Raw genomic sequence first — 22,250 nt, 5'->3', positions numbered from 1 at the left:
AGTGGGGCAAGGAATGTCACAAAAAGCTGCAGAGGTTTGCCTCCCATCCCTTTGTTTTTCCTCCTCTGGCTACATGATAGCTTTTTCCTGTGCCGTGCCAAGGCAGCTGGTCTGCCTGGGCATCGCTTGCCTGCTGCTGTGGGGTCCATCCATCCCACAGGAGAGGAGACAGCCCAGCTCTGCCTCAGGGAGCCCAGCGGGTGAAAGAGATGGTTTGGGAGGGAGAGCTCCGCACTGTGAAAGGGAGGTGCCTGGGTCCATGGTGAAACGTGGAGTAAGCCACAAGCAAGATAGGAACTGGTCTGGGGCAGAGGAAAACAGCATGTGTGGGCACAGGGATGAGAAATCCAGATAGAAGTCAGTATTTTCCAGGTTTTCTGCTGATGCAGGGGGCCTTGGTGGAGGGGAGCAAGAGCAGTTCAAGGTATCTCAAAACCACAGAGGAGCATCTCTGACTCCTGTGAGTGTTGTGTGGGGCAGGGGTGAAAGCCCTCACTCTTCCCACTGCACGTGCATCCTTTGCAGCAACCTCTCCTCCTTCCAGCACAAGTTTTCTGCAGAAAAAAAGCCTGCTGGATAAAATTGTAGGAAGAAGATGAGGCAGAAGATGCCTTGCAGAGGGAAGCAGGCAGTGAATAAAGGCTCAGGCATTCCCCACACCCTCACCCTGGTGACTCACGAGCGGCCACGCTGCAGTCGAGCTTTGGGCGCTTTGTGGGGAGTGGGTTTTGCTGAGAGAAGATGCAGCGGCTCGGTGCCAGCTGGACTGGAAGCCCTGGCCCTGCTGGTCACTGCCAGGTCCTGCTTCCCAGCTGCCAACTGATGGCTGGGGCTTTAGGGCAAGCACTGCAGTCTTGTTCAGTGACACCAGAGGGGACCCGTGCCTTGGTTTTCCTGGGGTGAATGGCAGACATAGTCCATGCCAGAACTCTGCAGTGCATCGCAACCAAGGGGTGCTCCCACCCCTGCTCGGGGGCTCAGGAGGACTCAACTCAGTGCTGAGTGCACCACACTAAGCTGGTTGCATTCACGTTTCCTTTGCTAATTTTTCCATGTGCTGCTGCTTGGGTGACTCACCAGGATGCTTCGTGCCCACCAGACACGGGAGCAGCTCCCCCTGCCCAGCTCGAATTATCCCGGCAAGGCTCCATCCCTGGTGGCATTGCCACTGGGACAAGCGTTGGAATGCAGGGTTGATGGAGGCATTCCTCCAGCACACAGACCCGTGGGATTTGTGGTGTGGTCCTCAGGCTCAGCTCCCACCTCAATTTAGCAGCTAAGGTGGCAGCCGAGTGCTCCAAAGCCCGCTATCCCTGCTGTCGGGTGATGAGGGGAGAGTAACTTACTTGGGATTGTATTTGGTAAGCTCCTCAGCTCAGCTGGAGGAGCAGGATGTCCAGCTTTGGCAGGGCGGGAGGACTAGTCCTAGTCTGGAATTCTCTGCCCTTCACCTCTCCTCCTCTGCTTTTCTCATGAAGGTGAAAGCCACTGATGCGGACGAAGGCATTAATGGGAGAGTGTGGTACAGGATTGTCAAGGGTAAGTCCGGGTGCCCCTTCATGCATCGGGGAGTTTGTCCCAGGCTCTGCCCAGCCCCAGCAGGTTGTGCTCTCCATCATTTTGCACTTTTCAGCCCACAGAACCATTTCTCCCAGACCTAAGCAAAATTTCACCTTTAGGGCTCATTGACAGGGGATGATTTGTCATTGATGGACAACTAGATAGAATCCTAAAACCACAGAATTGTTTGGGTTGGAAGTGACTTTAAAGCTCACCTTGTTCCATCCTCCTACCATGGGCAGGGACACCTTCCACTAGACCAGGGTGCTCCAAGCCCCTCCAGCCTGGCCTGGGACACTTCCAGGGATCCAGGGGCAGCCACAGCTTCTCTGGGCACCCTGTGCCAGGGCCTCCCCACCCTCACAGGGAAGAATTTCTTTCCAGTATCCCATCTAACCCTGCCCTCTTTCTGTTTGAAGCCATTTCCCCTTGTCCTGTCCCTCCAGGCTTTTGTCCCAAGTCCCTCTCCAGCTCTCCTGGATCCCCTTTAGGCACTGGAAGAGGCTCTAAGGTTTCCCCAGAACCTTCTCCAGGCTGAACACTCCCAGCTCTCCCAGCCTGGATCCAGAGCAGAATTGCTCCAGCTCTTAGAGCATCTTTGTGGCCTCCTCTGGACTCACTCCAACACGTCCACATTTTTCTTATTTGATGAGATTCCATAGTTCCTCCTGGCCTGACCCAGGGCCAAACACTGATGTAGCTGAGACTGATGTAGCCAGCAGTGATGGGGCTGAAGTTTTGCTCAATAATCTCCCTCTAAAAGACCCTCCCAGGGAGGGCTCAGTGTGTCACCAGGATGGATGTACAGGCAGCGGGCACATCCCTCTCATTTTCTCCCCTCCACCAGGAAATGAGCACAACCACTTCCGCATCAATCCCAGCACGGGGCTGGTGATGCGAGGTGTGCGGCACCTCGACAGGGAGCAGAACTCCTCCCACGTGCTGGAGGTGGAGGCCTACAACACGGAGCAGGGACCCATGAGGAGCTCCGTGCGGGTAAGGACCTCACAGCCACCACGGGCTGCACAGCAGAGCAGTTAGTGCAAAATATTTGGGATGTTTGGTCCTTTCCAGCCCTTGAAGTTGTACAGGAAATTAGAAAGATCTGGCATGGAAATGCTGATGGGAAATCTCTGGGGGCTGCTCATGGGTAGAGAAGAGCTTGTTGGTGGGGGAGTTGGTTAATTTTTCTTTTTTTCTGTGACATTTTGGTGCCATTAGGCTGCTAAGTGGTGCAGCAGTCACTCATAGGGAGTCCTGCTCACTTGGTGAGATTTGGCTCTGCTGCTGGGAAGAAGAGCTGAGCCTCAGCCTGTTGAAAACCATGTGTCCTGTCCAGGCACTATTTAAATTATCCAGGACCCAGTGGTGACAGTCTTTAGCTGCGGCACACCAGCTTCTCACGGTTTCCGCAAGCCCAGCCCTCCAGCTACGTCTATTTTTAGACCCAGTGGTGGGGTGGGCTCTGGCTGAGTGCAAAGTGCCCCCAGCACCAGCAGCAAGCAGTAACCCAGGAGAAGGAAGTGTGCTCCCTGGGGAAACAGCAGCTCGACCCACTGAACTTAGAGCAAAATTTCCCACCAAGTCGCCAGCATTTCTGTGTTGTGAGGTCTCCAAGGATTTGATCAGGGGATCCCAGAGAATGGAGGAATTAATGTACCCAGTGTACCTCCCTCCCACCAGGGAAGACCGACTCACTCTGACCACAGAGCTTGTTTAAATCTGTGATGTTAAACTGTTTGTGTTCACTCTCCATCACATGGTGTTTGAAGAAGAGATTATCACAGGACCATGGAATGGGTTGGGTTGGAAGGGACCTTAAAGCTCCCCTAGTCCCAACTCCCTGCCGTTGTCAGGGACACCTTCCACTACCCCAGGTTGCTCCAAGCCCTGTCCAGCCTGGCTTTGAACACCCTGCAGTGTTTCTCCATGAGTACCATGAAGGGTATGTTTCCCAAGCTTGCCCAGCTCACGCATGGTTTCTCCGGGCCTTCCCAGGTGATTGTGTACGTGGAAGACGTCAATGACGAGGTGCCGGTGTTCACCCAGCGCCAGTACAACCGCCTGGGGCTGCGAGAGACAGCAGGAATAGGGACCTCGGTGGCAGTGGTCCGTGCCACCGACCGAGACACAGGTGGGAAGGGGGGGTGAGAAACACCCAGTGTGGGGGAGATTGGCGAGATCAGCCACTGCGCAGATTCTGGCTTGGCTGGGCTGAAACCCAGTGGGATGGGCTCTGCTGGGGGTAGGCATCAGTGGTGCCTGCCTCTTCAGGGTGCTTGGTCCAGCCAGCATCACGGTTCCTGCTCCCTCCCCAGGGAACGGGGGCCTGGTGAACTACAAAATCGTGTCAGGCGCAGAAGGGAAGTTTGAGATCGACGAGAGCACGGGCCTCATCACAACCATAGACTACCTGGACTATGAGACCAAAACCAGCTACCTGATGAATGTCTCTGCCACAGACCAAGCGCCCCCCAACAACCAGGGCTTCTGCAGCGTGTACGTCAGCCTGCTGAACGAGCTGGATGAGGCTGTGCAGTTCTCCAACAGCAGCTATGAGGCCGTGATCATGGAGAACATCCCCCTGGGCTCTGAGGTTCTCCGTGTCCAGGCTCGTTCCATTGACAACCTCAATCAGATCACCTACAAGTTCGACCCCAACACCAACCCCCAAGCGCTCTCCCTCTTCAAAATCAATGGGATCACCGTAAGTAGCCTCAGCATGGTCCCTCCTGGCTTGGTTGTGCACTGTGAGCTCTGGTTTTGGTGGCCAGCACAGCTGTTGTTCATCCTTGTCAGGGTGTGATCACAGTCAAAGGCCAGGTGGATCGAGAGAAAGGGGATTTCTACACCTTGACAGTGGTGGCTGATGATGGAGGACCAAAGATTGACTCCACAGTGGTGAGTAGATTATCCCAGCTTCCTCACCATCCACTGTCAACCTCAGATCACCCACCTCTCCCACCTCTGGCATGGGACAGCGTGTCCTAGCTGAGCTCTCTGCTCCAGTTTCCAGGGTCCAGAAACCCTGATTTGGGGGAAAGCCTGATAAACAGTTTTGAGGGAGGTAAATTTAGGGGCCTTGAAATACTTCACTGTGACTTGTGTTTAAGAGGGTTATATTTAGCAGTTTCACAGGCAGCTGGGCAGGGGGTGATTTGCATTTCTGTGCCGGGTGCAGGGCCACCCCATGGGTGCCAGTGGCTCTGCTCTCCACACAGCACTGTGCTGTTGTCTGAACCTCTCCCAGGGTGAGGGGCAGATATGCCAACCTTATCTAGAAAAAAACAAAGGGATGCCCCAACAGAGGAGCCTCCAAATTGCTGCACAGGGGTACCCATGACCCTTGGTGCTGCTGTGGTAGGATGCAGGGTTAACCCACATTTCCTCATCCCCCACTAACTCCTCATTGTTTGTGTTCTCTGTTTCTTCCTCTGCTTTCCTCCAACAGAAGGTAAGCATGTTCGTTGTGCTGGTGTCACCTTGGGGACCGGAACCCATCCCAAGTTCCACACTGAGCTGCAGGGAGAGACTGGGGTGGAGGTCTGAAGCCCTGTCCCACCAGCACCAGCCTCCCTGCCACCCTCCAGGACGTGGGACAGCCCCGTGAGCCACCCTGCTGCTGGCAAGCAGAATCCCGGCTCCCTTATCTGGCATTTGGGACAGCAGCTGCCGGATCTGCTGCAGTGGCTGAATGAGCTCTCCCTGCTCCTGGCTCTCTGTTTTTAATTCAGCAGCAACAATAACTGCATCACCCCAGGGTGCACAACTCACTCCTCAGCTTCCTCCCGGGATGTTGTCACATTCAGCCTGGCCGCACCTGGGAGCTTGGAGCACCCATAAATAAATCCCTGGGAACAGAAAGGCTCTTCCTCTCTCATTTCTGCGTTGCCTTGCAGCACTTTGATTACAAACTCGATGAGAGCATTTCCTCTGCCTAATTGTGGCCAAGGTAGCCAGGTCCCCTTCGAGTATCTCGTGCTCGTGAGTCTTTTTCCAGGAGGGAGCTCAGGCCTCCTCCACACCCAGCTTCCCTTGTCTGAGTTAAACACCCTCAGCTTTCTTTGCCATCTTTGTGCCCATTGAACTTTAAAGCAAATCCTGCCTCACCCAGTTGCTGTGAGCATGGATGAAATCACTGCTTGTGAAAAGTTTAGCAGGAAAGGGTCACCCTGCAGCAGCCTGAGCTGCTCTGTGCCCGGCTATTTGGAGGATAGAAACCAGAGGACGTTCCACAAAAAAATACACTGCTTGAGAACTACAGCCTTGTGCTGTTTCTCCAGCCTCAAGGCATCCCTCCTCCTCCTCCTCCTTCTCCTTCGCAGGCAGGGATGTAACTTCAGCTCCTGGGCTCAAACAGCTGCATCATTCCCACAGGGGATGCATGACACACTGTTGGCACCTCGGAGGGGTGTGGTGTGTTGATGGCGTGCCAGGGTGCTGGGGTGTCAATGCCAGGTGGGCAGGGGTCTTGCTCCTGTCCATGCCCTGAGCCCCATGCCTCCTCCACAGGTGACCATCACAGTCCTGGATGAGAACGACAACAGCCCCCAGTTCGACATCGCCTCTGACTCGTCCGTCAGCGTGGCTGAAGACAGCGCCGTGGGCAAGAGGGTGGCCCTGGTCCTGGCCCGAGATCCAGATGCAGGCAGGAACGGGCAGGTAGGGAGGGAGACATTTGGACGATGCTCTCAGGCACATGGTATGATTCCTGGGGTTTTCCTATGCAGGGCCAGGAGATGGACTCGACGATCCTTGTGGGTCCCTTCCAACTTCCATGAGGTTGGCACAGCAGTCTTAGAGCTGCCCATGGTAGTGTTTCACTGACACAGAAATACCTCTGCCAGCATCCTCCCAACCCCTTCTCCTCTGCACCCCCGTGAGAGCAAACTCTGGTCATTAATGCCAGTGGTTTTGTGGGGGGTTGTGCAGTGAGTACCAGCAATCCTCAGTCAAGGCGTGCAGCAGAAGAAGAAAAACATTGTCCTTGGGCTGTCTGGGGCAAAGAGCTCTGTGGGACAAGTGTCAAAAGGAACCCGGCAATCTGAAAACCAGCTGTGGCCTCTCCCACCGTGGGGGCCAGCAGCAAAGTCCTTGGCAGGCTGAGCAGGAAGCTCTCTGGCATTTGTTATTTTCATTACCCTGCAGATGAGCATTAATGACGTCCTATCACCCCAATAACAAAAATTGCTGGCAGCATAGGAGCTGTGGCTGCGACGGGGGTTGGCCCTGTTAGCTTTGGGGTGGCTGCAGTAAGACAGCACACCTGTGGATCCCACTACATTGGGCCTTTTCAAAAGCTGAGACATCTTGAGGGGATGCTGGATTTATTTTTGTACAGTCTCCTTTCTCTCCTTCCTCCTCAGCATCACTCTGCCTGCCTGTTTTTCTTTCCCTGTGATGTTTCCAGGTGACTTTCTTGCTGACATCAGGGAATATTGGCCGGGCCTTTGAGATCCGTACCACCAACAACACATACGGCGAGGTGTTCGTGGCACGGCCGCTGGACCGGGAGCTGCTGGATCACTACACCTTACGGGTCAGCACCAAACCAGCCCTCTCACCCCTTGGGCTTCTGGTTTGAGCACCGAGGCTGTTTTCGTGGATGTGTGAGCTTCAAAATAGCTTTTTTTCCCCCCAACTGCAGATCCAAGCGTCAGATGGCGGCGTTCCTCCCCGGAGGAAGGAGCACACTCTGCAAGTGAACATCCTTGATGTCAATGACAACCCCCCTGTCATCGACAGCCCTTTCGGCTACAACGTGAGCGTAAGCGAGGTGAGCACCCAGCTCCTCTCCTTCTGTCCTCCCAGGGTGAAGTCTGACCACAAGCCAGGTGGGGACAATGGAGTGTCCCTTGCAAACATCACTTTGGGTCATTTAAGCATTAGTGACCCCTTGCAAACCTCATCTTTGGTCATTTGATGGTTGATGGCCCCTTGCCATCCTCACCTTGGGTGTTGTAAGGCTTGGCAACCCCTTGAAAGCCCACACTGGTGATGTACTCCTAGTTTTGGGGTAGAAAAAAGCTCTACAAGCAACTTAAGCCTGTGAGGCTGCAGGGACCAGCCGGAAGAAGTGGCTACACACCCATGGAAATGCCACCAAAGTGACAAAAGAGACGGCGCAGTGCAGAATAGGAATGGCTTTCAGGAAGCAGCTTAGCAAGGGCTAGATAATAAAGCAATAAAACACAATCAGGCATGAAAAACGACGACTTATTTCCTGACAGTTTAATTCCTGGACTGAGGCGGGGGGGATTCTCAATTTGGTGATGAAAAATGAAATATGAGTAATAGCCAGTGCCACTTAGCTGTGAGGAACTGCTGCTCATAATTTATAGCTTAGCATTAAGGATATTGCCCTGTTAGGGTTTTCTTATCTATTTAATACATGTTCAGATCAGGTTGAAGAACAGAATTTCTGTTTTGATTTCCCCCATAATGGGACTATCCAAAAATAATTAGCCGAGCTCCAGCTCCATTACACAGCCTTCACCTTTGCACACACTCTGGGTTTGATGCTCTTCCAGGCTGTGCCAGACTAGATAAGACCTAATGTGCAGGTTTCTGCTGAGCTGCTGGGTGTTGGAACAGTGAGTTTGGAGCCTCAAGCACCTCAGTGCCTTCTCTATATTAAAATTACATTATTAATTAGGTATTTTATATGTGATGAGGCTTGTGGGATTTACGTCACGTATCTCTGCTGCTCACCCCGCAGAATGTTGGCGGTGGCACGGCGGTGGCCCAGGTGCGTGCCACCGACCGGGACATCGGCCTCAACAGTGTCCTCTCCTACTACATCACCCATGGGAATGAGGACCTGACGTTCCGCATGGACCGTGTTACCGGCGAAATCGCCACCCGGCCCTCCCCGCCGGACCGCGAGCGCCAGAGCTTCTACAGCCTTGTGGTCACTGTGGAGGACGAGGGCACCCCCTCCCTGTCGGTGAGCCACCAAAATGGTCCTTTCAGGGGCAAGAAGGGGCTGGGTAGCCCTGTGGGAGTGAACTTGGCATCGAGTGTGGAACGTGAAAGGGGAGAAAAGGCACAGGGTGTGATGTTTCTGTGACTCGGGGTCCAAACCTGCTGTGCACAGATTTGGTTCAGAGGCTACTTCAGTGCCTGGTCTTGCAGGACCCTCCCTTGCAGTCGTTCAGCAGGCCTTATCTCCCACCTCCAAATGCCAAAAATATGGGGAAGTGTGCTGGCTGCTGCTGCCCTGCTCACAGGCTCTGCAGGTGCTGGGTCTGGAAGGTCTCCAGACATTGCCCACCCACCTCAGCACCAGGAGTGGCTGGAGCAGCAGCTCAACCACAGTTCCATTCACCATTGACACATGTGTCTGCTGTGGTCCTTATGTGGTCAGTGAGAAGAGCTCTGGTGATTTTGACAAGGGCCTGGAGTGACAGGACAAGGGGGGGAATGGCTTCAGACTGAAAGGGGGTTGATACGAGGCCCCACCCATTGTCCCGTGACCTGGGGAAGTGACTGTCTTGTTTGGCTCATTATTTGTGCCCCTGAGGATGACTCTGGCATGGGAGAGTCAAAAGAGCAAATACCATGTGGGGCATTTTCCAGCTCTGAGTCCCTTCTAACCCCACGTCTCTGTAGAGAGGTGAGTCAGCACCCACGTGCACAAATGGTGAGTGGGCTGATGCCTTTCATGACACTGCCATCCTTCCTGTCCCCCACCTCCACCTGCTATCTCTCACTATCTCTCTGCTCTGCCAACGGAGCTCTGTCTGCAAAGCCCTGCTCTACATTGTGATGAAACAGGTCACAGCCAGCAGTGCAAACTGTGATTCTCACTTCAGGCTTTGCACTCTCAGCTCCTCCCTCCTGGTTAGTTCACACTCCAGCTTCTGCACACCATCTTTTCCATTAGTTGTATTGTCACTGAAGCTTAAACCAAGATAAGTCTCTTCCCCCAAAATGAGAGAAGGCAGCTTCATGTGACTGCAGCACATGATGCCACCAGCTTCTCCTTGTCCCCATCACCGATCCTGGTGTGCTGAGGAATGCCGTGTGCTGAGCTGGCAAATCCCATTGCCATGGCAATGCCCTCTTCCCTTCCTGGTGCCAGTGAGGACAAATGGCACAGCTTATCGCTTCACGCTGCCAAGGCGGTGTCCCAGCAGCCCTGCCTGTCCCCAGAGGCTCTGCTGTGTGCCCACCATGTCACGAGCACACATTATGCCAGCAGCAACAATCCAAATCCCAGCGACACAAAGTGCCCAGTGACCCAATTCCTGAGTGCAGAGAAGAGCTTTGGCCCTTTTCAGAGCTGGAGGACACTCAGGTCTTGTGAAAGGCTGTCCAGCATATCACTGGGTGCCTGCTGGCCTCATGCCTGGGTGGGGAAATTATGTCTGTCAGGGGCTTGCTGCCTGCCAGAAACTCTGCTTTCACAAGTAGGTCCAGGCTGATGCAACCATGCACAAAAGGGGATGATTGTTTGTAATTTGTACATCCATCCATGGGCTTCAAGATTTGGCCTTCTCTGTGTGGGAGAGGCAGAGGAGACAGAGCTGAGAGGACTATGAAGTCCTCACTTGGAAATGGTGATCTGGGATACCCACGACAGCAAGGGAGCAGGGAAGACTGGCTGAGAGGATTCTCCTGGGAGCTGGAAATGCAGGAACAAAAGGACAAAATGCTGCTGATAAAAGGAAAATATTTTCATAAAAAAGCATCACAGGAGAAAAAACCTTCACAGGCTGGTGAGCTACAACTGGAAGGTGTGTGGGAATTGCAGGAGTCACCTGGGAGCTGTCTGACCCTGGTGCAAGCCAGCAGCTGCACCTCTCCAAGGGTTTGCCCTGCTCCAGAGTGGTCGAGATGCTTCCTGCAGCAGCAGGAAGGTCTGCCCAAGGAAGCTGCAGTACCCCAATGAACTGGGACAGGGATCCTCCTGGCACCCGCAGCCCCAGGCACTGGTGGCTCCAGCAAGGCAGCGTGGATCCTCACTGCCCAGATGTTGGTCTTGCAGGTGGGTCACCTTCACCACGAGCATCTGTGTCACCTTCTCCATGGTAGTGGGGGCCAGGGTGGGGTGCCAGCACCCCATGCCAGGACTCCCTACTCCAGAATGTGTGGAAGCCTGGGAAGCCATTTCTTCTGTCTCCTAGAATCTTTAGTTTTCCTTCTGGCAGGAAAACTGATGCCACTCAGTGCCCCAGCATGCCACACCAGAGCCTCTGGCAGAGAGCGTGGCTGCTCAGCTTAGCTCTGCCTGCAGTGCCAGCCATCCCGAAAAATGGGATTCCTGCTGCACAGAGAAAAACCTGTTTCCAACAAAGCTTCGTTCTGTCCTCAAACAGTGCATTTGTTAGGGAACAGAGGGACTTGGACAGGGTTTCAAAGCCGTTAAGACCTGCAGGCAGGAAAAACCCTGGCGTGCCTTTCCAGCTGGAGCTGCTGGGACAGGGAGAAGGAAGTGCTGGAGGCACCGGGTGAGATTCCCCAGCAAAGCTGGGAAGGGGCTGAGCCATGGATGGCAATAAAGCACGAGTCCTGCGCTCAGGAAGTTACAGCTGTGGTACATGGGGGTGTGGGTGCTGGCTTCTCCTTCATCCCTGAACCACCTTGAGGTTGCTCCTGCTGAAGCCAGCACTGGATTAAAAATACCCTGCAGCAGCCCAGGGCGTCCCCACCCCATTCCAGAGGCAAATGCTGTTTCATCCAGCCATGCCGTGTGGAAATTCATGTGCTGCCGGGGATGCTCTGTCTGGCCACGCTGCCTGGTACAGCTAAAGCTCAGGTCTGACACTGCTCACTGTTTTGCTATGACAAATGTTTATGTTTGTCTCGTGGCCATTTTTTTTGCCCACTTTACAACAAAAAGAGAAACAAGAAAAAAACCCAAAACAATGAGTAACAGCGTCTGCCACAAGTTTTGATATCATCACTGGGGCTGAGTCACGCTGGAGCTGTAGCTTCTTTTGGATAAGCAATGCCAGGTGCTGTGTTCAGATGCTGCAAGAGCACCCACGTCCCCCAGGGCATCAGAGAGTCCTCTCACAGTGGCCCCAGCGCTGGCTGCTCTGGCTGTGCTGGCCCCAGGAGGGCCAGGGGAAGCCATCTGTAGCATTTCCCACTGTGCCCCCTGTGCCTCCACCTCTCCACAGGGGTTCTTGGCCACCTCACAGGAACATCCTCCAACATCCTCCAGATGAACTTCCTAAATGACAGGCATTTAAAAAAAACCAAAAAACAAACTAAAACCATAAACATCCTTTTTTCCTTTTAATCAGCACTGATAGTGAAACAAACAGAAAGATAAATTGCCCTGATCCCAAGCCAAGGATAAAACTGCAGCAGAAATAAGGCTCCTCCCAACATGTGTCCTGCTGAAAAGGCAGCACCATCACAAGTCCATGGCCATTTTAAAAGGCTGGTAAGGAAAGAAGGCTCTGGTGGCAGCAGGGAGCCTCTCCCCTTCCTGTTTTGCAAAGAGAAAGGTAGTACAAGGTTGGCTGGTGATCCTGTTTTGTTCCATGCTGAATAAAATATTTTACCATCCACTCCCAGAGAGGATGTTCAGTCAAGGATCCAGAAATGTGTTGATGTTGCAGAGCTTAAACCCTGGCAATAAGTTAATCCTCAGGGAAGTCTGCAGGTGCACGACATCCTTCCATCTCCACATCCTCAACTTTCAGCTAGTCTGTAAAATGTGAGCAGTACAGAGCCATGCACTTATCCAAGGAAACGGGTAGTTAAAAATTGAAATCCGAGGAAGAGAGGTTCACTTCCAGTCCCAGGGCAGTGGCAGGATGGGAGACAAGGGCAGGGATCCTGCACACAGCTTCATTTCTTAAGGCTTTGCTGCCCCTGGCCCTGCCACCCTCTGGGGTGTATTGTCTTGGTGAGCATGGTGTGGTCTGCAGGATGTGGCTTCCTCTGGGGTCTTTAGGCTTTCAAGGAATTTGGTGAGTCGGGAACAGGATCTGGAAAAGGGCAGACCAGGGGTATTAGTCCAGCCTACAGCTGAAGGGATATTATTTCAGGAAGTGGCCAAACGCTACTTTTGCATGGAAAACAGAGTTTAGGTCCTTCTCCTCTTTTAAGCCATGGGACTTGATGTCCCACACAACACAAAGTGTGTCACTGATATTTAACCCCTCACCTTCCCCTTTCCTCCCCACCTCTCCTGCGGTCTCACAGGGGCTCAGCATTGCCCATCACTCACCCAGGGTCGGGAAGAAGCAGTCCCCGGGACCAGGGGGTGACAGGGGGGTGTTGGGCTCCGAGAGCAGATGCCGGCCAGACTCAGAGGGCAGCCTGCTGGCCACATAGGAGAGCTGGGGCCGGGGCCGGGGCTCCACACTCGCCGACGGCACCGCCTCGAACACGGGGTTTTCAATGCCCTGGGCGCTGCTGTGGGACAGGAGAGGCATTTGCACTTTTATCTCAGGAGCCTTTTTTTATCCCCAGGGGTTTGGCTGAGCACTGGGAACAGCCAAGCAGGGCGGGGAGCAGGTTCAGGTGGTGGCACCTCAGCTGAGAGCAAACAGGGAGCCCAGTGCAGCAGGGAAAGTTCAGCCAAAGTGGTTTCAGGCTCTCCGGGGGTGCAGGGAGATGCAGGCCCTTGACACAGGCAAAACAGAAGGAGGCACTTCTGACTTGGAGAGAGGGAAGAGAAAAAGTGATTTCCCAGAAAGGGAAAGGACTCAGGGCATGGGTGACACCAGCACCCCTTTCGCTCTGCCGGGCTGAGGATATGTGCCAGCTTTAAAGGGAAGGAGGAAAGGGCAAGACCCTTGTAGGGTCTGAGATGCAGGCAGAGAGGGCAGGTGAGGAGGCAGGGACAGCTGGGAGCACGTGTGTTTCCTTACCTATCCATCCTGACAAGCTCATGGGCACCTGCCAAAGACAAAACGTTTGGGATGAGTGCTGGCAGCACAAGGCCTAGCGTCAGGCCCAGTGCTGTGTTCTGGTGTCTTATCCACCTGCACTTCCTCCTCTCCCTCTGCATTCCTCCCTTCCTCATCCACTTCTTCAGCTCTCCGCTTCGCTCCCAAACCTCCTTCTCTGCATCCCTGCCCTCTCCCACCTTGTTCACTCCCCAGCCCAGCTTCCTCCCACATTGAGACCAATTGTGGTCTCTCACTCAAGAGACCATTGAGTGTCTCCTACCCTCCAAAGAAGGGGAAGAGATACTTCTGCAGGCATGGGGTGAAGTGAGGTGCAGCTGCAGCACCCAGGCTGCAGTCTGGGCCCACTCGTGCCTGGATGCACCCACCACCACCTGTGGCACCCTCCTGGGGCTCTGCAAAACACCACTGGGCACTTGGCTGCCCCTGCGTTTGGCTGAGCAGCACCGTGGTAGGTATTCCCTCATGCCCTTAGCCGCAGCAGATCCCACAGCCCAGTAACAGTAATGGAGTGTTACTGGGCTCTGCTGGACACCTGTATGGCAATCACCCTGAGCTGAGGTGCTCGAATTTTGGCCCAAACTGTGCCAAAGAAAAGTGCTTTGTGGAAATAACCTGGTCCATGGTACCTGAGAGGCAACCCCGCCCTGGATTTTGACTCCCCTCTGGGGTGAAGCAGCCTCCAGGTGATTCTTTGCAATGGAGGTGGGAGCTGCAGCCCAGCCACTGCTAAATGGGTGCATGAAGGGGATGGCTGTCGAAAGCACAGTTCCCATTCTTGTGGCTGGCACTGTGCCTGCTGCTGCTGCAAAAACCACTTCTCCAAAGGTTTCCTCAGAGCCGCACAGCCGCCCACCAGGCTGGGAGAGGGAAACCGCAGGGCCCCCGCTTGCCCAAGGGCTGATGAAATGGCTCTGCCAGTTAAGGTGGTGCCCCTTTCCGCTTAATTACCGAAGTCTCTGGGAGCCAAGCATGGGCAGGAGCTGTCAGCCTGCTGTGCCTCAGCACAGCCTGATATTCCAGAGCTGGGGCAGCAGAGGGGAGACCTGGCTTGCTGCAGTTCTGTGGCCATGGACATGTCAGGGGTCTTTTTAAAGATGAGGGGGAGAAAAAGTGCTAAAAATGCTTTTCAATCACTTAGAAGGCAAAGCTTCTACTTCAGGTGTGCAGTGAAGGGAGGGATGAGTAAATGAGATGGCTCTCACAGTGGATGTGGAGGGAAGGGTTCAGCAGGGAGCATCTTCACAGTCTCAGTGCCTCCAGCACGCTGATGGTGTCCCCTCATATCCCACACTCCTCATCAGCAGCCTGCAGGCATGCCTGGTCCTTCCCAGGACAGCTCTCTAGGAAGCACCTGGCAGGGACCTGTCTTTGGGGGCCACCTTACAGCACACCCATGGGACTTAGGGCAGCTGAAGCAGCTGATCCTAGTGGGGCACATCCCATCCCAGCCTTGCCAGGCTAGTACAGGCCAGGAGATGAGGTGGGTGTCCCGGTACATACGTCTGCTGCTGACAGCTTGTCGCTGCTTGTAAATGAGGAGCAGGATGAGGGGCAGGCAGAGGATGCCCACGATGCAGGCGCCTGTGGCCAGTGCGGCAGCCGTGATATCTGCAACAGAAGAGGGCAGAGATGAACCCTCCATTCACCTTCCCTTTCCTTGGCTTCCCCAAGCCAAAATCACAGGATTGTTTAGGACGGAAGAGACCTTAAAGATCAAGTCCAGCACAGGGCAGCCCCATGTTGCCTCAGAGACGATGCATGTGGCTCCCACACACATGGGATTCACGCTGGGGTGCACTGCCAGCTGTGGAGATAAGCTCTGAGGCATCCTTTTAGAACCTAGACCAAAGTCCTTCATTGCTGCAGGACATCCCAAGGTCTTTGGTCTTCTAAATATGAGGAGAGAAGCCCTGATAAAGGCTCCCAGCAACTTTGGAGCACTGACTCTGACCCACTGCCAGCCTCCAGGTGCTCGGGCATCAAAGGGCTTGGTACCCACAGCCTCTGCTGATTAATGTGTCCCTGGAGAATGTCACCCACAGAGGCTCCCAGAAAGGCTGGCAGTCTGCAGGCACATCTATGGCCATCAAGGTCCCTGTGGGATGGCTCATGGTGAGGTTGAGAGCTTCTTAAATCAAGGGCAGGTTCAGCTCCTCTCCTGCACATCTGAGGAAGCAGCTTCTTGCCCCATGTGTCTGCATTTTAGGAGGGGGCTTTTTTTCTCCTTTTTTCCTGACAGGGCAGGGTGTCCCAGCACTTGAGACTGAGGGTTAGGGACAGGAAGCACAGCTCATGGGGACCAGGAGCTGTTTCCCTTGTCTGGGCAAGCTGCAAAATAATTTTAGCCAAATCTGCCCATTTAGCAGCCAGCAAAGGGGGGTAGACAGAGCTACCCAGCAAGAAACCAGCTGCAAAGTGAAGTGTGGGCATCTCCATGTCTAGACACAGCTCTGGGGGAGCCCCACATTGTCTGAGCACTCAAGCAAGATTTGGGTTTCCCCTGCTCGAGGCAGAGGTGGCCTAGGCTTGGGGTGTAGCAAGAGGTGCCTGCAACTCTTTATCTTTCTGTCCTTTCCCATCTTCTCGTGGCAGCGGCCGCTAATTCCCTGACTCTGTTTTGGGATCGAGTTCAGGTGCTTTAGAACAACAGGGTGAATGATCTCCATGGGCTTCAGGACAGTCATGTCCAGGTGATGGGCTGAAGAAGGCTCTCCTTAGCCTGAGGATGCACCTGTGATGCACACCCTGTTGGAACAGCACTGGAAACCACCCTCCCAACACCTGTCTGTGAGGTTGCATCTGGACACTGGTGTGTTTGCAGTGATCCCTAGGGAATGCTTGGGCCAGGATGGTGAGCAGGACATTGGAAAGAGGGTTTTTTCCCTTTACCTTTGCTGGTGGCAGTATGAAATGTACAGTTTTGAAGTTCCCCTTTGCCTGCAGAAGAGAACAGAAAAGCGTCTTACACCTTGGGGGGTTCCCTTAGGTCCCACAGAACTCCCCACCTGCTCGATGTCCTTGCCTTTTCTCCCTGGTATTGAGAATATCATCCCAGAGCACGCCAAAGCAGGAGTTTAATCCTGGGAAGTGTTCACTGAGATCCCTGCTGCAAGCCCCTTTTCCCCATGGCAGCAGGGCCCATCCCTGGCCATGCAGCCTCTATTTTTTTATAGTTTTTTTAAAAGAAAAGCTATCTAATGCTGCAAATCAAGGCCAGGAGACGCCTTCCCCTCCCTCATGCCTCTCCCACTGGGCTGCTGTCCCAAGGTTATCTGTGAGCCCTCACTCAGGCTTGCACCACCAGCCAGCTCCTTTTAAGTTGAGGCTTGTTTTCCTCTCTGCCAGTAAAAGGTTGATGAAGATCAGTGAAACTATGTACCATGGATTTTATTGCATTCCAGCCCCTTGAGTTGCTAAGCTTTTTCTTTTTTTTTTTTTTTAATGTTTCATTGCTCTCTAGCTCCAATCCAAACCTTCAACATCTGCTGCCCTTTGCCTTCTGGAACATGCCCTGCACTTCCAGCATCAGCACACGCTGCCTCCCCAGCCCCAGTGCTGCATCCCCCACCACCCTTTCTCTGGCACTTTGCCCTGCCATGGATGCAGGGCTGGCAGGGGCTCCCCTTGTCCCCCTCACCTTGCTGGATCTGCAGCTCCACGAAGCCGTGAGCCACCTGCCTGGTGTGGGGCTTGCTGTGACCTTCCCGCCTGAGCTCCACGGCGTAACAGCAGTAATTCCCACTGTCCTGCAGCGTCAGGTTCATCACCACGATGTGGAAGGCGCCGTGGTGGTCAGGGACAAACTCCACACCGTGGTGGCTGCTTTGCCGCCTGAGGGGGGATTTTTGGGAGCTGTTGCCCGGCAGTTCGTGGTGCCTGCTGAGGTCGTGGTGCAGCTCCTTCTCGGTGACGTTGCGGATGTGCCGCTTGTCGGAGCAGCTCTGGTCCCCCGTGCTGCTGAAGTACCAGGTTTTGTACAGCAGGTCGTGGCGCTCGGCCAGGGGGCCGCTGATCCGGCAGGTCAGGGTGACGTTCTGGCCCTCGGGGCAGACGCAGAGCGAGTACGGGGTGGTGATCAGGAAAGCTGCTGCCCCTCCTGCCGGGGAGAAGGCACTGAGTCAGAGCCTGAGTTTGTAGCAAAACTCCCCAAACAAGCACTGCAAACCCACCACCGATGTCGGCAAAGGGTGGTGAGGCCCTGGCACAGGGTGCCCTGAAAAACTGTGGCTGCCCCATTCCTGGAAGTGTACAAGGCCAGCTTGGATGGTGCTCTGAACAACCTGCTCTAGTGGAAGGTGTTGAAACTAGACGGTCTTTATGTCCCTTCTAACCCAAATCATTCCAGGATTCTGTAGCGGGGCTGGGAGCACAACTTCACCCTAGAAATCAACTCTGGAGGAGAGACATGCTTTAAATATCAGCAGCAGGGAGGCAGAAGCTTCTCTGGGGCCAGCAGAGGTGTGGGGCAGGGAGGCAAAGCATGCAGAGGATGAGGAGAAGCAAGGTAGCAGGTTCTGTTTCCTCCTTCATGAGGAAGGAGGAAACACAAGCACTGCTGAGCCAGCTGCAAAAAAATAAAAGGAGCAAAAACAAACAGAAAAGTTCTAGGAGGAGCAGTGCCCCCCCCCCCCTTCTCCCACAGATGAGGCAGGGAGCAGGTCCCACCCTCCTTGTTTTTCAGCCCCCAGGGAGGAGAAGGGGGAACTGGCTGATGCTGACAGTTAGGAGCTGCTGGAAATGAAAACAATTTTCAGAAAGAAATTCTGGAATGTGGACAGGAGCCCTGGCAGAAGTGGGAGCAAGGGGCACACAGCAGCATTGCTGGTCTTTTCCCAGCACACGGGTGGGGGGCACTGGTGGGTGAGGGGAGCTGTGCCTGAGGGGAGGGAAAAGTGCAAAGACAGGAGAGGTTTTGGTGCTCTGGCCCTGCCACTCCTTCATGTTTGCCGAAGTGCAAACGTCACTTCAAAAGCTGGAGAAAAAGCAGATTCTGGGTTTATTTACTTTAAATTACTGTGGAAAAGAGGTTTCTGGGGCTGGTTTGCAGCAGAGAAGATGTTGTAAGGACAAGATGCTTTTTTATTTTGGTAACATCCTGTTGTGCCATTAGCTCCGCCACGTTTCACTTTGAGGTTTTTCACTTGCTGTATCAAGAGGGTGTCAATCACAGGCACGGAGTGATGTGGCTGCCCGCAAGCATGCAGCCGGGCCAGAGGCTCCCCATTGCTGGGCCACCCGGAGAGCATCCTCCTCCCGGGAGTAGAGTCACTGTGTCACCTCCCTGGCACGGGGCTCTGCTGGAGAGAGTGAAACCAAAAACGTGCCTTGCACCCCTCGTGGTTATCTCTGTCTCTTACATGATGGTGCAAGAGCAGCCATGAAGCCCCTGAGTCCCTGCCTGAGGGTGCTCTGCAGGGAGAGGGAGGCTTTGGGAAGGAGATCTGCCCCATTGCACTCCCTGCTCTGGAGCCCACAGTGCCAAGGAGTCCCCAGAGTCAGGGATGGCGTGACCTTTGCCTGACCACTCCAGCTAATTGCTTCCTGCTCCCCACAGCACGTGCAGCAGCACGTCCCCAGAGCTGCTCTGCGGCATAGGTTTGCAGGGCCTGAGCTCAGCACTGCCTCTTTCAGTCTTGTTTTCGAGCCCTGGCTTCTTCCTCTCCTTGGGTGCTGCTGGGGCCAGGATGCATGGCCAGCCTGGATGGGTTCTGCAGGCAGCAGAGTAGATCCCCCACCTCCTTGCCAAAGCACTGAACACAAAAGGCACCTCAGATGTGTTTCTCAATACCTGCTGCAAGGGGAAGTGCCCCATTCACATCGGGGGTCTCCTGGGAGCCAGAGGAAGGGAAGCCAGGGCTCTATTGGAGGAAGCCACACTTCCAACACCTTCCAAAAGTGTCTTCAGGAGTCTTTTGTTTTCCATGCACCCCCCTCAAAAGAAGTAGGGCCGTCCCACTCATCCCCGCGCAGTTTGCAAAGCTCTGCCTTGCTACACCATCCAGCCTCCACCTCCGGAGCTTGATGGGAACCGTCTGGATGGAAAGTCAGCACAGCCCACGCTTTCGGGGAGGGGCAGAGGTTAACATGTGTGCAGCCTTTGGCAGTACAGGCTTCCTTTCCTTCTCTGGAGCGGGGGAAGGCTCTCAAAAGCCATTGATTGGAGGAGAAAGCAGCTGGCAAGGCACGGTACAACCCAGAGCAGTGCCAGGGCAGCTGGTGTTCCCTCCCCAAGATTACCGAGGCTTCAAATGCATGCTGAATGCCAGATGGAGCCCAGAGGAAACATCTTCTGGTGGTGTCTTTATACTAAAGCCCATGGATCCTAATCTCCTGGGCTTCTTCAATGCCCACAGCCCAGGCTTGGCTCCATCCACACCCCAACTGAAGGACTTCCCTTTGAAGTCAGAGCTGCTGGCAAATGCCAGAATAAAGCCAGATGCCCATCTCTGCACATCTCCAGCTGGTTGGACCAGTTGAGGGCTGAGCTGAGAGCTGTTGTCTTGTCACCATCTGGTCAAGACAGAGGAGGTCTCAAGCAGGTGCCAAAAGTGCCCCTTTTCCTCTTTGGCACCTCAGTAACTTCAGCCAGTGGTGTTGCATCGGTGTGGCGCAGAGCCCAGTGCAGTGTCGGTACATCCCAGCGCTGGCATCACTGCCTCTCTTGACACCTGGGAACTCTGCTTTCAGACAAAACAGAAACACAAGAAAGTGCAGAAACCTGTGCTACTTCGCCGACCAGCAGCTTAAATAAATCAGGATTTACACCGAATTCTGGGTCAGTGTCCAAAAGCCTCTGCTGGCTGCTTCTCTTAAGTTTAGTCCCTCGCCCTAGCAAGCAGATGTTTGATCTGCACTCCTGTGCTTGACAGAAATGGCTTCCACATCAGGCCATCTCTTTCCACTCCAAGGAAGTCAGCAGGGAGCAGGGGATGGAGCCTTTGGAGGGGCTCACCTGTTGCAGAGGAGGGGCTGCTGGATAGAGGTGGAGCAAGGAGCTCTGCTTTTTTCCTCTTCTGGGAGTTCTTGTAACAGGCTCACATCAAAGTGCCACAAGCCCCATCATCACTATGCTGTCATTATGCTTCAGCGTTATCATCCAGGTGAGATGTGCAGGGCCATCCACAGCTCTGCAGGAGTACTTCAAGCACAAGAGAAAGAGGAGCGAAAAACTTGCTGAAGATGCCTGAGACATGTTAATAGCCCTCATCTCCTGCACCCCAGGAGCCAAATGGCTTTCCAGCAGTGGGGGTACCCATCATCCCGGCAGTGGAGGGAGCAGCTGGGAGCCGCTGCTCCCACTGGAAGGGTCCTGCCTTGCTCGTCTTCCAGCACAGCCCTGGCCCAGGGACAGCACCTGGGATGTGATTTTGGAAAGCCCAGCTGAGCTGCCATCCTTTGGGTGAAGAGGAGCCACTTCTTCATCCACCTTGCTGCCAGCATCCCCAAGCTGGATGTCTCCAAGGGCTACTTCTCCATCAGTCCCTGCCAAAATTAGCCAGGGCTTCAGAAAGTTTTGGCAGGCACAGGGTTGCACAAAGCTTGGTTCCTCTGGCACCAGTCGCACGTTGAACATCAGCATCCAAGCTTGTTGCATTGCAGAAGGCCTGAAGTTCAGTCCCAGCACCCCAGATGCATAAATGAAATAACTGAAATCCCAGTAGAGATGCTGGGAATTGCTCCCTGATGCCGAGACTCAGAGGAGAAGCAAAACGTGGTTCAATCCACACCAGCCTTGCTGTCCCATAGGAGAGAAGGGACCTCCGGCCCCATTGCAGTGGGGCATCTTTGGGCATCTTTTCTTCCTGGAGATGCACTGGCAGAAATCATGGAGGCAGTCACTTTGTCCCGGGAGAGAGGGTGAAGCCAAGCCCGATGCCCACCTTCTGCCTGCGCAGGGCAGGGAGGGATCATGGTCCGTCCCAGCTTCCTTTTCTGAGTCGTCCAGAGCCGAACCGCGGTTTTAATGCCACCGCCCCTGTTTCACCGCCTGGCCCCGGAGCCCCGAACGGAAACGCTGCCTGCCAGGGCTGGTGCGGAGTCAGGCATGAAACAGCCCCCTCCCAAAGCATCCCCCTGATAAGCAGCCAGCGAGCTTCCAGCACTGGGAAGCGCTCACTCCGAGGAAGGGGAACTCGGCAGCCACTCACAGTGGCCCTGGCCACGGCTGGTTGCCCACCCGGAGAAGCTGCCAGGCACATCCCGGCGGAGCGCAGCGTCCTTAGAGAGGGCATCCCAGCCCCGCTCGCACAAATCCCCTCTCTCCGCTCCCCCAGGGCTGTTGGAAGGATCTTCTCACCGTGGCACAGCCGGGGACCCCCGCAGTGCCAGGGAAAAGTGCCGTGCGGGAACGGAGCAGCTTTTCCAGCCGGGGGTCTCCAGCGGGAGGCTGGCGGGGACAGGGGGCTGCTTTCCTTCCACGCATGTTAGATCAAAGCAGAGGAAGAAAGAAAAAACAGTCTCAGAGTTTTAGAACAGCCAGTTCCCCTGTGGTCCCTTTACCCCAGCACAACTAGCACCGTGTGAAACACTGGCTTGATCCCCCACACACCAGAGTCACAGGGGAAGAGAAAAAATAACGCCCCAAACACCCCTAATTCCTTGTGCCGCGACACAGCCCCGGGCAGGCGAACACGGTGCCCCAGTGAGGAGAGTTTCTCCGCTCAGAGAGGAGAGGAAAGCGACCTGGAGCTTACCGTGGGAAGCGAGCAGGCAGAGGGCAGCCAGGAGCAGCCCGGTTCGGGGGGACGCTGCCCCCATGGTGGCGGGGTGACCGCGGAGAGGTGGCCTCTGCGGAGCCACTGCACGCTCTGAGCA

At 54.6% G+C, this 22,250-nt stretch overlaps 2 protein-coding genes across 13 annotated transcripts in view; one reads left to right on the top strand and one right to left on the bottom strand.

Moving 5' to 3' along the window:
* Positions 1–22,250, top strand: part of CDH23 (cadherin related 23) — a 181,895-nt gene that overhangs the window by 140,295 nt on the left and 19,350 nt on the right. For 10 of the 11 annotated variants that reach the window (XM_042033492.1, XM_042033493.1, XM_042033491.1 and 7 more), the window contains 10 exons: positions 1,479–1,539; positions 2,408–2,556; positions 3,559–3,694; positions 3,879–4,267; positions 4,360–4,461; positions 5,012–5,014; positions 6,073–6,222; positions 6,971–7,099; positions 7,208–7,336; positions 8,279–8,506. In XM_042033492.1, coding sequence (XP_041889426.1) covers positions 1,479–1,539; positions 2,408–2,556; positions 3,559–3,694; positions 3,879–4,267; positions 4,360–4,461; positions 5,012–5,014; positions 6,073–6,222; positions 6,971–7,099; positions 7,208–7,336; positions 8,279–8,506 — 1,476 coding nt within the window. The remainder of the gene's footprint in view (positions 1–1,478; positions 1,540–2,407; positions 2,557–3,558; positions 3,695–3,878; positions 4,268–4,359; positions 4,462–5,011; positions 5,015–6,072; positions 6,223–6,970; positions 7,100–7,207; positions 7,337–8,278; positions 8,507–22,250) is intronic. The other variant, XM_042033490.1, reaches the window with a different exon arrangement.
* VSIR (V-set immunoregulatory receptor) lies at positions 11,793–22,225 on the bottom strand. Of its 2 annotated transcripts, none has more exons than XM_042033520.1 (7): positions 22,130–22,225; positions 17,074–17,532; positions 16,326–16,373; positions 14,937–15,044; positions 13,395–13,422; positions 12,749–12,936; positions 11,793–12,506 (listed from the first exon to the last, which is right to left on the bottom strand). In XM_042033520.1, the coding sequence occupies exons 1-7, from the start codon at positions 22,191–22,193 to the stop codon at positions 12,469–12,471; spliced, it is 933 nt and encodes a 310-aa protein (XP_041889454.1). In that variant the 5' UTR covers positions 22,194–22,225; the 3' UTR covers positions 11,793–12,468. The 2 variants fall into 2 exon arrangements, with proteins under 2 accessions (XP_041889454.1, XP_041889455.1); XM_042033521.1 differs by having other exon boundaries at positions 12,749–12,933.

This window comes from Corvus kubaryi, unplaced genomic scaffold (assembly GCF_017639235.1).
Source record: "Corvus kubaryi isolate FWS band 111438036 unplaced genomic scaffold, C.kubaryi_AGA036_p1.0 37357, whole genome shotgun sequence".
NCBI classification, from domain to species: Eukaryota; Metazoa; Chordata; class Aves; order Passeriformes; family Corvidae; genus Corvus; species Corvus kubaryi.
This window is presented reverse-complemented; position numbering and strand designations above follow the sequence as displayed.